This window comes from Micromesistius poutassou (genome assembly GCF_964030765.1).
Source record: "Micromesistius poutassou genome assembly, chromosome: 3".
Taxonomy (NCBI): domain Eukaryota; kingdom Metazoa; phylum Chordata; class Actinopteri; order Gadiformes; family Gadidae; genus Micromesistius; species Micromesistius poutassou.
The window spans coordinates 11,522,793-11,537,073 of record NC_140273.1 but is presented as its reverse complement, the minus strand read 5'-3'; the positions used below and the strand labels follow the sequence as shown (position 1 = coordinate 11,537,073).

The 14,281-nt window shown below is 42.8% G+C and overlaps 1 protein-coding gene across 1 annotated transcript; it reads right to left on the bottom strand.

The window, feature by feature from the left end:
- Positions 1-8,124: 8,124 nt before the first annotated feature.
- Positions 8,125-13,422, bottom strand: LOC311341359 (uncharacterized protein). The gene is made up of 2 exons (XM_084466269.1): positions 13,343-13,422; positions 8,125-11,362 (listed from the first exon to the last, which is right to left on the bottom strand). Exon 2 carries the CDS (start codon positions 11,281-11,283, stop codon positions 8,821-8,823), a length of 2,463 nt encoding a protein of 820 aa, XP_084322395.1. The 5' UTR covers positions 11,284-11,362; positions 13,343-13,422; the 3' UTR covers positions 8,125-8,820.
- Between the last annotated feature and the right edge of the window lie 859 nt (positions 13,423-14,281).

Below are 14,281 nucleotides of genomic sequence, written 5' to 3'. Positions count from 1 at the left end.
GACACAGTGAAACAGCAGACAGACAGATTCAATATTGGGCAGACTGATCAGCGGGGCCTGCTGTTCAGGGCCGCTATAGCTGCAGGGATCAGGCTTTTTCCCAGGCGAGCCCTCCTGAATTTGAGGGTTCTGTATCTTCGTCCTGAGGGTAGTGGGGTGATGTATTTGTGCAGTGGGTGAGTGGTGTCTTGGACTATGGAGTTTGCTAGGCGGTTGATGGATTTTTCATTTAGTTCTGTGAGGTTGGGTGTGGGGAGACCAATGATTTTAGCAGCTGTGTTTGTGATGCGTGTGAGTTTGGCCCGATTTGTGACAGAAAGCATGGTGAAGAAGCATGTGGAGCAGTACAGAAGGATGGGTTGAATAATGCTTTGGTAGAGTAATAACAGGAAGTGAGGTGCAACGTATAGTCCTTTGAGTTTGCGGATGGCTGACAGTCTTTGTTGGCTTCTTTTTTGAATGTCCGTGGTGTGCTGATCAAAGGTGAGTTGTTGTCCATAGTTATTCCCAGGTATTTGAATGTGTCCACTGTCTCGACTGTTTGGGTGTTTATGGTGGTGGGGTGGTGGGGTGAGGGGGGGCTGAACAGTAATTCCTTTGTTTTATTGACATTGATTTGGAGATGATTGTCTGCGCACCATTTGGTGAAATGGGTGACTGTGTTGTGATAGTCCAGAGTGGATTGGTTGTCTGAGAGAAGTGCAAGGATGGCTGTGTCGTCAGAGTATTTGAGATATGATGTGGTGGGTGAAATGCTAAGACAGTCATTGGTGTAAAGGGTGTACAGGAAAGGGCTCAACACACATCCCTGTGGGACCCCGGTGTTGATGGTGAGTACAGAGGATGTGGTTGAGCCCACCCTTACTGCTTGCAGTCTGTCGGTCAGGAAGTTGTGGGTGAGGTGGATCAGATGGGGGGGGATGTTGAAGTGGTGTAGCTTCCGGATCAGCAGGTGTTTCTGTAGGGAGTCGAAGGCGGAGCTGAAGTCCACGAAAAGGATCCTGGCGAAGTTGCCTGGGGAGTCCAGGTGCTGGAGGAGGAGGTGCAGCAGGCAGGCCACAGCGTCCTCTGTGCCTCTTTTTGCCTTGTAGGCAAATTGGAGCGAGTCCAGATGTGGGGTGACAAGTGGGAGAATGATGTTCAGCAGCAGTCTCTCCAGGCATTTCATGATGATGGATGTTAAGGCTATGGGGCGGTAGTGGTTAGGTTCTGTGGGTCTTGGTTTCTTTGGTACAGGGATTATGGTGGCAGTTTTCCATAGTATGGGTATTGTGGCAGTCCGGTAAGATTGGCAGAAAAGTGAGTGCAGTATTGGAGAGAGCTCCATGGCACAGGTCTTAAGCACCCTGGCTGAGATGCCATCAGGCCCTGGAGCTTTGCCGGGCTTGCAACGGCTCAGCTGGCGCCGTACCTCCTCCTCTGTGAAAGGGGCCGGTTCTTCAGGGTCTGGTGGTGGGAGGGCTCTCAGCAAGACCTGACACTCGGATGAGAAGTCCTGGTTGTCGTGACGGATGAAGAATGTGTTCAGCTCTTTGGTGAAGGTTTCTGGATCACTGACTGTGCATGTGGATTTGGGTTCACATCCTGTCAGGATTTTCACCTTCTGAAAAGCTTGCTTGGTGTTCATGTTGCTGAATTCTGTTTCCAGTTTGTTTTTATAGTCCAGTTTGGCTTTGAAAACCTCGTTCCTTATGTTCCTGTTTGTTGCCTTGAGGCTGGCCCAGTCCTTGTGCCTGAAGGATTTGTGTTTTTCCTTCAGGCTCTGTTTAATTTGAGGAGTAATCCAGGGTTTGGAATTGGGATATATCCTTATTGTTTTCGATGGGATTGTGGTGCGTATGCAGAATTTGATGTAGTCTGTGATGACAGAAACCCTGTCATCCAGATCCCCATCAAATGTGTCCCAGTCGGTGCAGGCCAGGGAGCCTTGTAGTTGGATGATGGCGTCCTCCGACCATTGGGGGGCGCTGTGGCACTGTGGTTTATGACGTTTCAGCTCTTGTTTGTACAGCGGGAGTAAACAGATGACGTTGTGGTCAGCAAGTCCGAGCGGTGGATATGAACGGGCACGGAAGTTATGACCTCTGTAGGACAGTACTATTGGTGTTTGTGGTACTTTTTTCAATTTCCAAGTAAATTTCCAAGTATTATGGAAGCAAATAATAACAATGAATCACATGATTGGATTTCTTCCCCATACCCCATACCAAGTATTTTAAATACATGCTGAACATTTAATAATTTGAATGGAGTATCAAGGTGAAGCACTGGGATGCCAAAGTATGCGCATAATACCCATAATGAAGCCTAACCTACATAAGAGAAGCGCACCTAGCATTACTCACCTAATTAGTCTGACATCTTGAGCTTGACTGATATGTTGTTGCTTTTTTGATTAATGTTCTTAATCATTACTTTTGTTCTTAGGTCAGAACAGTGGCCTTTGGTCTCATTAACTGAACCTCTCTCTCTTTTGACACCTGGAGGGAAAAAAGTGTGTTTTATTGTTATCAGCAGTTTCCATTATCTTTGTACTGATAACTGATGCCAATATCAATTGTTAGCCAAGCTAGCAGTTGATATTGCTAGCTTACCATAGACTTACCATACACTTAATATATATTCTAAAATGTCACTAGTAGATGAAAATAAATATGATAAAATGTGATATTATATATGAAATATGAAAAAATATGATATTATATATTAGATTATGCATAACACAAGTAAAATGTTCTACCATATTTACATGGTTGTGCAAATGATTGGTTCTTTTTCCACCATTACCCCAGTAATCTATAACGATACCTTATTTTCTAGTAGAGGGAAACTTTCCTCTTGGTGGAGGTCAAGGGTAATGAGAATCCCAGGGGGCTCTCCCTTTGGCTGAAGGGGCATATGGCAGAGTGACAGTGAAACATCAGGGGAGTTTATGAGGAGCCGCTCCGAGACTCAGATATCTCCTCCTAACAGCATCTCATCAGCATATCTGACACCTTCAACACCTTATTTCTCTCTCAAGATAAGCCCTTCCGTGTCCTCTGTGCCCTCCATTTTCCCTAAAAGAAGAAATACCATCTCTTTATCTTACAGAGATCTCTGTAAAACCCACACACAGAGACACACACACACACACATATATATATAGACATATATATTTTAACATTTCTTTTTTCTTATTCTAGTCAGTCAAGCAGCTGTGAAAATCTGAACAAAGTGCCTCCAAAGAAATCTGTAGTTTATTAATGGGGTTTTAATTGGCTTTCAATGGTCAGCCTAATTGTTATAAATCTTCCTATCATGTTTATTTATTGTGCATGTGTGTATGTGTGTGCATGTGTGTATCTATGTGCACATTTGTATGAATGTGTGTGTGTCTATCTGTGTGTGTGTGTGTGTGTGTGTGTGTGTGTGTGTATGTGTGTGTGTGTGTGTGTGTGTGTGTGTGTATGTGTCTGCGTAGAGTGCATATATGTGGTCCATGTGTGACTCCATCAGCGCTGGGTTTGTTTAGTATTTCAGAGATGGATGGGCCACCTGGCAGCCACAACACAGCAGCTCTTAATGAACATCGTCAAGGTGACCTCGGCCTGTTTCTGTGAGTGTGCACCACTTTGTGAACAAGTGTGCATCTGTATGGGACCCTGCATCTGTATACATGTGAACCGGCCTGTGTGTGTGTGTGTGCGTGTGTGTGTCCCTGTTTGTGCATGTCTGAGTGTACATTCGTTTTTAAGTATTTGTGTGTAGGCATGTGTGAGTGTGTTTGTGTGCATGTGTGTGAGCATGTGTGTGTGCATGTGTGGTTGTATTTTGCCTATTCATTTGTGAATGTATTACTGTGGGCCATATGTTGCAGCAGTACATCCTGCTGATAACATAGCTGAGATGATGAATGAAGATGAGAATCACAGAGCACTGCTTCCATATAGACGCACTATGATCATATTATAACACAGAAGACAACATGAGTCTGGTGTGCAGCATAGCGTAGCATAGTGTTTTCTAGCATAGCATAGTGTAGTGTAGCATAGCAACGTTTGGGGGATGGTGGGTGTAGGGGGATTCTATAAAATATTATGGGGGAAAGGTGATAGAAAAATGCCTCAGATAAATCAGACACACACACACACACACACACAGGCTTACACAAACATATATGTAGGCCATGGATCCCACAGGGAGTAGAGTGTCTACTAAGAGAAAGAGGCATGCTTGCCTACCGCCTTGCTAACACAGTGTTAGGATAAATAAGAAAAGATCTGAGAACTGGAAGCAACACAATAACCAGTTTCACTGAGACAGATATTTCATTTAATTTACATTCTCCTCCGTAGCCAATCCCCTCTCTGTGACCACTATTCATGCTAGCGAACACAAGAAGGTTATGGAAAAACGTGTATGAAAAAATAATGAATCTAACTTCATATAGAACATTAGATGTGAAAATGTTTGTGTTTTAAAGATAAGAAATTAATCCCAGCAGTGAACGATCGAATCATGATTCTGTGTCAGCATAATTTTTTTTTTTACTCACTCTATCACCAACATGACCTCTAAATATATATTTGATTGTTGCTCCAGAATGGTCCAGGAGGAGTTATGTGTTATTCTAAAGATGGGTTTTTGCTAATTGTGATGGCTTGGTTCCAAGCTTGATCCCAGAGGTTCTTCATATAAAGCATTTTGGAGCTCAATTAGCTAACTTTGTTCCAAAAATAGAATATAGCTAAAAATGAGTTACATTTGAGCTTAAATGTTCTTTTCAGAAAGAAAAAATGTTATGCTAGAAAATATAAAAGGAAAACCAAAGCCCAAAACAACTTGTACACTTGTTACGCTAGATGACTCCCTCAGGTCACTCATAATGATGACCTCTGGCTGATATGGTTACCTGGTCACCTGCTGATTAAGTGTTGATGCGACACACCTGTCCATCGCTTATTGTAATAAACCTATACAGGGGAGTCGGCAGCCCTGCCCCAGAGTGAAGAAAAAACCATAAAGCATTTTATTAGAGGCAGGGTCAGTAGGTTCAATGTTTTCTAAAACGTGGAAAGTGGAAAGTCTGTTTCACTTAATAATAGCCTAAGTTAATTCTAGAGTGTGCTCTGAAACATTAATGCAGGACTAAGATGAACTGTCTGACAGTTGATGAATATGTTCCTCGGGTTAAACACTTCTAGCCACTTGGCAATTCATGACCTTCTTTAAATCAATATTGCTCATTTGCTCCTGCTCCCATTTTACAGTTATGAAGTGCACTGCTATTGCATGTTCCCACATCCTCATTCTTTTTTTCAACTACTTACTTCCTTAAGAAAAACGAGCATTATCTCTGTGGCTACCAATTAACAGAGAAAACACCATCTCAAAAATACTATCTCAATGTTATACAATTATATCATTTTTTTCTCACCACTAACACACTAGACCATTTCTGTTATATTGTGACAATTTTTCTCTTTTATTAGGGTTACACTCTTGAATTTAGTTACGGACTGCGCCGCCTGTCTTCTTTCATAACAGCAGTAGTTTGTTGTCAAGCTCTTTTTCTGCAAATAAATAAGTTAAGGTACACCTTCTGGTAATTGGACATTTCTTCTATATATTATATTATTAGGAATATATTATTCTATATTAGTGTGTGTGTGTGTGTGTGTGTGTGTGTGTGTGTGTGTGTGTGTGTGTGTGTACGTTATACACAATGTAATATGTTGTGTACAAACTGAATTCTTCAATATCCTTGACCTACCTGTTATAAATAAGAGTGTATGAGTGAATATGAATAAGAGTATTGAAGTAGCAAATGCGTTAGCTATTTATGTATTTATTCGCCTCCTCCTTTATGCACCAGTCATTTCTTTGTATTAATATCGTCATGAATGATGGCTAAATAATACTAAGTATTCTGGGATACGACCAAGGAAACTCCCTCCATATCAATTTATCAAGAAGGTCATTTGTAGGCTACATGCATCTGCATTGTGATGGCCGACCAAAAGATCGTCTAAATGTCTACTACTAAATGTAGAGGATTGGGGAACGGGCATGCATAGCTGTGTGTAGACCAATAACACTTGATATGGTGCTGTCTTGACCACTCTGCGTAGAAGCTGAAAATAGTCAGAACTGATGTTAGCACTACTATATGTGGTCCTAATGTTAGCTTGATTATTCTGTGGTCTATTAAGGCATAGAAAGGCATAGACAGAGAAATGCATTTACATCAACAGGCATGAGACCAGTCTCTGGGGCGTTGTTGGGCAGATGTTCATTGGACGAATGATGTGGCAGCAGATGGAATCACGCAATGTTAATGTTTACACCTGAAAGTGGGCTCAAGGGCCTTAACATTCAATTCGAAATCGGTTCGAGGAGATATTCAATATTAAATCCCGTCGACTCATTGAAGACATGATGAAGAAGTATAAGTGAAGGTGGAAGACAGTTGCAGCACCAACTGACGGAGGAGGAGGTGTATTATAGAGAAAAAAATAGAAGCATTTGGGGGAAAGGTGGGAATAAGGAAAAGGAATTGGTCATTCTTCTTTTTGTGTAAACATTAGTGAATGGCCAAAACCAAATGTTAATCACTTAGATATCACATGGCCAATGACATAGACCAACAAGGGGCACTCCACGTTAAGTTAAGACAATTGCTAGGCCTACGCTCAAATTAAAACGAACGATAACAACATGTGGTCAAAAAGATATTTAAAAAGATAACATCAATTTTCCTATATGCACCGTCCCTGCGATCGAGGTGAGCCGATGACTATTTACAGAGTGTACGATTTAATTGGCACCTTAACATCGAGACCGGTAGATGTATTTACTTACAGGGATCATCGGAGAGGTCTCTGCACAGGTTCCGGAATCCCTGGAGAGACTCTCGTTACACAGACTTATTATTAAATACAGGGCCGTGCAGGTGATCCTTCGAGGCAATTGGGCTGAGAAGCAGTAGCAATCATGTGACTCCCAGGTCAGCTTAAGCCTTAAAGCATAAAGTAAGATTCAAATGATGATCCATGCAGCTGCATAGGCCTACTGAAGAAAGTGATCGAGGTGATATTAGATCAATTCGATATAGGCCGATATACACAGCTCTATATTTTTTTAATCCAAATTAAAGAAATGCAATTATAGATAATTTTGCAATTGTTGGTAGCACTAGTCTTCTTTTTAATATAGGCCTACATTAAGTGAGCTCTAAAACAATAAAGTTAATAAACTATTAACAATGTTTAATTATTTAGTTAATGTGTTCATTGTACTGCATTGATGACCACACCAAACCATTGACATCCATCTGCATCCTTTTTTGAATTAATTGAAGATAAAACATTTGAAAGCACACAATAGGCCTACTCAAGGAGAAAGTTATGAATTTGAAGGATTAAATGAGATTTCAATACCTGATAATTAAGGATGATCGGATATAGATCATTCTGGACATATCATTATCATTAATTTCTTAGAGATTAATTTAAAAACTTTCCTTCTAAAATATCCCATTGCAAGAAAGTCACTAAAAGCATTCTGCTCTCAAGTGCTCAATTGAACAAAAAATCCTGGATTCAGGAAAAATCTCAAATTAACACACATCCATGCACGCACGCATGCACACACACACACACACACACACACACATACATACACACACACACACACACACAAATAAACACATGCATGAGCGCACACAGAAGCTCTTGTTTTGCCACTTGACAGCTGTGCTAAACCAGTGTTTTAATTATCAGTCTGTTTACTGAAAACATCTTTCCTCCATCCAAAAACCTGTTGTGACAAATGCCCTAATTATAAGCACCCTGTAAATATATTTGACTCCAACTGACTGGGGAACTGTTAAACTGTTGTTGTAGCAGTAGTTGTGACGCTTTAAATGCATCAGCTCTGTGATGTCTCCCAGACTGTCAGTAAAAAGCATGTAGCTGAGACCATGTTGTTGTGTTTGTTGTTGTCTTTAATACAAAACCAGGGAAAAAGCAGCATGACGGTGAGGCTTGTAATAAAGCAGTTTCTTTTTGTATGACATAAAGAAATCTGAAAAAATATATAAATCATGACAGTGTCATTAGAAATGCAGTGCGTCTATGGAGACCTATATAGGACGCAATGATAAACACATTATGTGTAGGCACCAAATTTAATAAGACTTGATATTTAATTGATGTACGTAACAACAACATGTGTGTAACCTGTGACAGTTGTCATGTTATATTTCAGTATGGACTTCATTGTGTGGCAGTTAACAGTGACAATTGCAGCTAAAATACATGCATTATACAATAATTATTGCCTTTGACATTTTAAACACTATGTAAACTCTTTTCTCTTGTTCCTTAAATATCTTCTACTTCTTTATGTCATATTCATAGTAATATCATATTCTTACATTTAATCATCTTCAAATGAGCAGTGCATTTGACCTAAAATAATAGAAATTGTATATTTTTAGTCACTAAGATAAGATGAGGATTCAAATCATTTCTTGGGAGAGGAAACAGGAACAGGAACAAATGAGTACCTCACAACTCCGCTGGACAGCTAACATGGCCACCGTCATGTCTCCATGAGAGCAATGCTAGTTAGACAAGCTAATATGTTTCAGTAGTAAAAAACGTTTTTTTTAAATACATGGTGGGGAAAAAAAACCAGCTTGGTGCTCCATTAACAATAAATATTATCACAAATAGTCTTAGTATACTATAACATTCCGGTATGCGTTCAAGGGAAGCTATCCCTTTAGTATTTTAACTCGACATGAATCACTACCCTCCTCTCTAACCCCTAACTCTACTCCATCACCGAGGCCGGCGAGGGTCTCGAACAGCAGTTGGGCCGCCTGACGTTTCGCAGCATGGACCTGAAGATGTTTTGCCGCCTCCTCGGCTTCTTTCTCTCGCGGCGGGGCGACTCAACGGCGGCGGTGATTGATTTCCTCTGAGACGTCTTGGTGACCAGCTTGCGCTCCTGCTCCTTGATCTTGCACTGCAGGTGGCTCTGAATGGCGAAGCCCAGGGACTCGGGGTCCACCCCAGCCCCGTACACCTCCCAGGTCATGCCTTGCTCATCCCACACTACCTCATGAACGCCCTTCTCTTTCTGCTTCCCCTCATCGTCATTATCCTCCTCCTCCTCCTCCATCTCCTTCTTCTTCCTCTCTAGCTCCTGACCCTTTTTGTTGACACTGATTTCCTTTGCCGAAACTTTCCCGGCAGGTTTGGGCTGGTCTTTTGGGCATTTGGTGCCGGCTTTAGAAACCTTTGATTTGGAGTTGGTGTTTGCCGGTATCGATGCAGCCTGGCAGAGCTTTGCATTGTTGGCTGATTGTGGCTGAGCTGGGGTCTGAATATTAACGGCTTGTTTGGCCTGATTCGCAATCGCCAGCCCTTGAGATAGTGGTAATTGAGAAGAGGAAGCCTTTGTGGTGGCTGTCTCTGCAGTTGACATCGCTGGTGGATCAGATGGTGTCGTCTTGGACTGTATCGTGCTCTGTGAGCTGACTGTAGACTGGGTCAAAGGGGGCATTTTCCCCTCCCTTGGAGCACTGTGTTCAATGCTGATTTGATAAACGGGTTTCAAGGGTGGGGCGACCGTGTGCACATGGCTTGCTGCTGGGTTATCCTGCTTTGGTTTGATCCCTTCTTGGTCATTCTCAGTTTGGACGACCACATTACCATTTTGGTCGCCACACATCCCCGCCTCTACGACAAGTCCCTCTGTGTTGGTGTCAACAGTACACACTATTGAATCAATGTAGATCTGCGAGGGGCCCGTTGGGTGGTAAACAACTCCCGGACCCGATCCCCCACCACCCTCTGCCTTGTAAAGCACAGCCAGGCTCTGGGTCTCGTCCTGATCTAGAGTTATTCCGGCACCAGGCCTGGGGACCGCAGAGAGAGGCAACAGGCTGGGGCTGGTGGATACCGCTCTGCTACACATGTTAGCCACGGCCTGTACCTCCACATCCTGACGCTGCTTGGTCGGGGTGGAGGACCCGGAGGTCATGGTGGAGGCCTCGCTGTAGCGCTTGGGGTGAAGCATTGACAGTCCAGGGACTGCAGTTGCGCCAGTCGTACAGCCCTTCTCTGCTTCTTCCCTGCACGCCGGCTTGTCCTCCAGCGCCGGAGGCACTGCAGAGAAGCCCCGCTGGGACGGGGCCGCCTGGTGTTTTTCTGTGGTGAGCCGAGTGTTGTACGCTGGCGGCGGGCCTCTTTCTGCATGTGTTATGTTTGAATTCAGATCCGTAACCCCTGCACTTTGCCTTCGAGAAGCAGGTGGGAGTTTGTTGATGTGTGGCACTGCTGTGGTTTCTACCATGGGTACAGGTGGAACCACCACTTGTGTTTTTTGCTCTGCTGTTTGGACAGGTGCTGGCGATACCTTCTCTGTTTTTGACACCTCTGTTAGACATTCTTTTTGACTGGGGGCTTTGTCTACTACGCTAGTGAAAAGACCATTTATATTATCTGGCGCTTGGTACTCCAACACCGTGGAAGCAGTTCCAAGGCATGTTGAAGTTGATAAAACTCCTCTCTGCGACTCAGGCCGGGGAGTCAACACTTCAGATCCAGCGTGTCCGGATTCAAAGCCCTTCCCCGACCTTTGATTATTGCAAGGGGCATAATTACTGGCGTTCCCTGAAGGTGATTCCATAGCTGTGGATGTTCCCCCGCCCTGCAGCAGTGGTTCAGAACACCTCTCTACCGGTGCGATGGGCCCCCTTGCTTGGCAGTCATTTTTAAGCATGTCGACCTTTGATGAGGCAACATCAGACGTCAAGTCAGCCTTAGATACGCCCTGCGCTTCCTTTTCCTCTGGGGTTCGCATTCTCAGTGTAGCATTATGATCGTCCCTCTGGCCTTCTGCTGGCATGTTTACACCTCTTCCTGTCGGAGAGGCTCTTTCAGTCGTCTGGTGGTGGCTATTATCTCCTGTCGCCGCAAGCAAAATTATTTCCTTGTTTCCGTTGGTGGATGTGGGGACATTCAAACCCACAGTTCCAGCTGGGGCTCTCTCTTTGGAAGACGGTTGGCTGCTGGGGGTGTTTTTAAGAGGAGCAGTATGAAGTATATCCTCTGTGGGGTCCGGAGATGAGATGGGAGTGGGGTTGTTGGAGGCAGGGCAGACCTTGGACTGGTTCCTGTTGGGATCCTTGGGCAGTTTGGCATCAGGCTCCTTGTTTCCCAGCGGGTCCAACCCGGCCAGCTGAGCCACCATCTGAACCGACACAGTCCCCTTTGGGTTTGTTCCCATAGCTGGATTCTGATTAAGTCTCGTAATCCAAAGCTATGATCGGTAGCGATATCCAGTCACAGGCCGCTCAAGCAATTCCCTAAAGCAGGGAAATGAAATATTAAAATTTGTTTAAGCAGGTGTGTTACTAAATCTGGATATAGTTATACGTTTATCATTTGATTCTGAACAGAGGCAAACAATGCACTTTAAAATGTAGTTTTTCTGCAACAATTGCTCTACACACACACACACACACACACACACATAAGCACACATACATATCCACACACACAAACCTATCTACCAATATATCAAGATATAGATAGAGCAAGGGAGAGAAAGAGGAAAAGAAGAGATGGCAGAATCACTATATGTATTATATATTAATGCCTTGATTGAAATGTGAATGTGTGAAATGTGAATGTTCCTTCCCCTCTCTGATCACGGGATCATGAGACAGACCCTGAATACTGCTAGGTGACCATTTCTCATGAATTTGTCCTCCAAGCTTTCAGAGCCACAAACAATCACATTCTGAAGCATCTTGTGAAGATGAAAAATGCCAGAGGAGTGGAATATTTAAAGCAAGTGGCTTTGGAATCTGGAGCTGGAAAAAGTACAAATATGGATCCTCAGTGTCATGGGGGGTTCAGACACTGGTGCAGAGAGTTTAAAGTGGACCCTCAGTGAAAGATGATTTATAATAATTGATTCAAAGCTAAATCAAAGCTCTTCTGTATCTCATGAATTCCTCTGACAGATTTCATGGAAAAAAGTAGACTTTCGAACAGTTTCTAAACATAATATACACATTTGATCTATGATTGCATCTCAGGACATTATCTATCTCTGGCCATAACCTATGTTTATGAAGCTACAGGAGCATCAATGTTATGATGAGAGTGAGATCCAAGAGGTATCCGTTTTCAAATGCACTTATTCTCAAGACAGGTGAGTCTGAATCTACATCTTTTCAATTCATCATTTTTCACACTGAGAAGAATTTAAAGCCCCAACACCCAAACTGAAATCATAACAAAGCACTTGAAAGAAAGTTGGACCTCTTAATTGGTTAACTGGTCAATTTGGCGATTTTTAACTCGTCATACTAGTACTGCTATTTTACTACTACTGCTACTATGGTATCAGCCTACTACTACTACTACTACTACTACTAGCCTACTACTTCTATGAATACAACAATAATACAACTTCAACTTATAATAATAGCAATGGTTCAGTGCTACTGTGGGAGCTATAATAAATAATATAGAGTTAGAAGAAGTATTCAGTTCTTACAAGTAGTATTAGCCTTGTATACCTGAAATCAGAAATTTGAAAAAGGAACCAGGATATGATTAATTTAACTGCACATTCATCTAATTGGGAACAAAATAGATTCCCTATAGATTTGATACATGCTCAGCCTTGGTCAGAGAATGTATTGATTGAAAATGTAAGAGGGTCATTACATCTTTATTCATTTTAAAATAATTTATTCCGTTTTGGCACACACACACACACACACACACACACACACACACACACACACACACACACACACACACACACACACACACACACACACCAATACAGACACACACACACACACACACACACACACACACACACACACACACACACACACACACACACACACAGACAGACAGACAGACAGACAGAGACACACACACACACACACACACACACACACACACACACACACACACACACACACACACACACACACACACAGTTTAGAAATAGGTACAGATAGTCTACATGATAGTGAAACTGCCCTTAAACAATTAGTCTACCTAATTATCTCCACTGTGTAATCCGGTAACCCAACGGAATCAACGTGAACGGAGTCATCATTAAAATGAACAACCTGCAAGAGCAGAAAATGCATATAACGATGGTAGATCTTTTATGTTATAGCTGCAGTGCACAGTAGTCCCAGCCTCAATTACCAGTGGTGCTGATTTGACCTTGCGGATATAGAATATTCCAATCCAAAAACCAATTAAATAAAGAAAAGACACGTCGACTGCTAGATAAATTCAAATATGCTTACCGTAGGGAAGCGGTTTCTCCTATTAAATCATGTGTGGTGGTTTAATGTGGTGTAGGCTACAGCGTCTGCGTCCTGGCACCAACGACAAGTAGACCGCGGGAATGAATATGAAAATCAACCGTCTATCGTGACATCAAGCCACGCCTTCTATTAAACCCGATCGGAATGTAGGTCCTGTAAAGGAAATATTGATCATAAACACAAAAAGCTAGAAACTCACGGAGCACACGAATACGATGCACGAGTTTTTGAGTCAGGGACGACAGATGTGTTTTCTTAAGTGAGGTCCGTGAACGACATGCCCTGCTGCGCGTACACAGACCACGTCTTGCATTGGCGCCGTAATTGAGCTGTCCTCTTCAGGGTTTTCGCGCGGTGTCATAGGGATGGACTCCAGTGTTTCGGAATGAATTATGCAGGTGAAGCCTCTGGAATGGATAGATGGGAAACAATGAGGCTGAAATATATATCAAAGGTCTGCTGCATCACGGTCCGTTCCCGAACAGATGAAGTCAGACATTTATTTTAGACCTACATAATGCAGTCTGCTTTTCAGCTCTTAGATAGTGATTATCAATTGTCGTTTATTAAAGCCAACTTGACCCTACATTATACGCAGACACACACACACACACACACACACACACACACACACACACACACACACACACACACACACACACACACACACACACACACACACACACACACACACACACACACATACACACCAATTTGTGTGTATTCCACATCGATAACTCATCAACTTGGCTGTTGTACAACATTTTGACTTCAGCAACAGGAAGTTCGGTTTCAGCTGGAACAGGAAGTCAACTTCCCTACCTAACCAGATTAATCAGAATCTAAAACATCTTCAGGAGGGTGATTCAGCAGCTGCGTGTGTGTTCCTCTTCTTTGCAGCAGTATTTTTTATTTCTC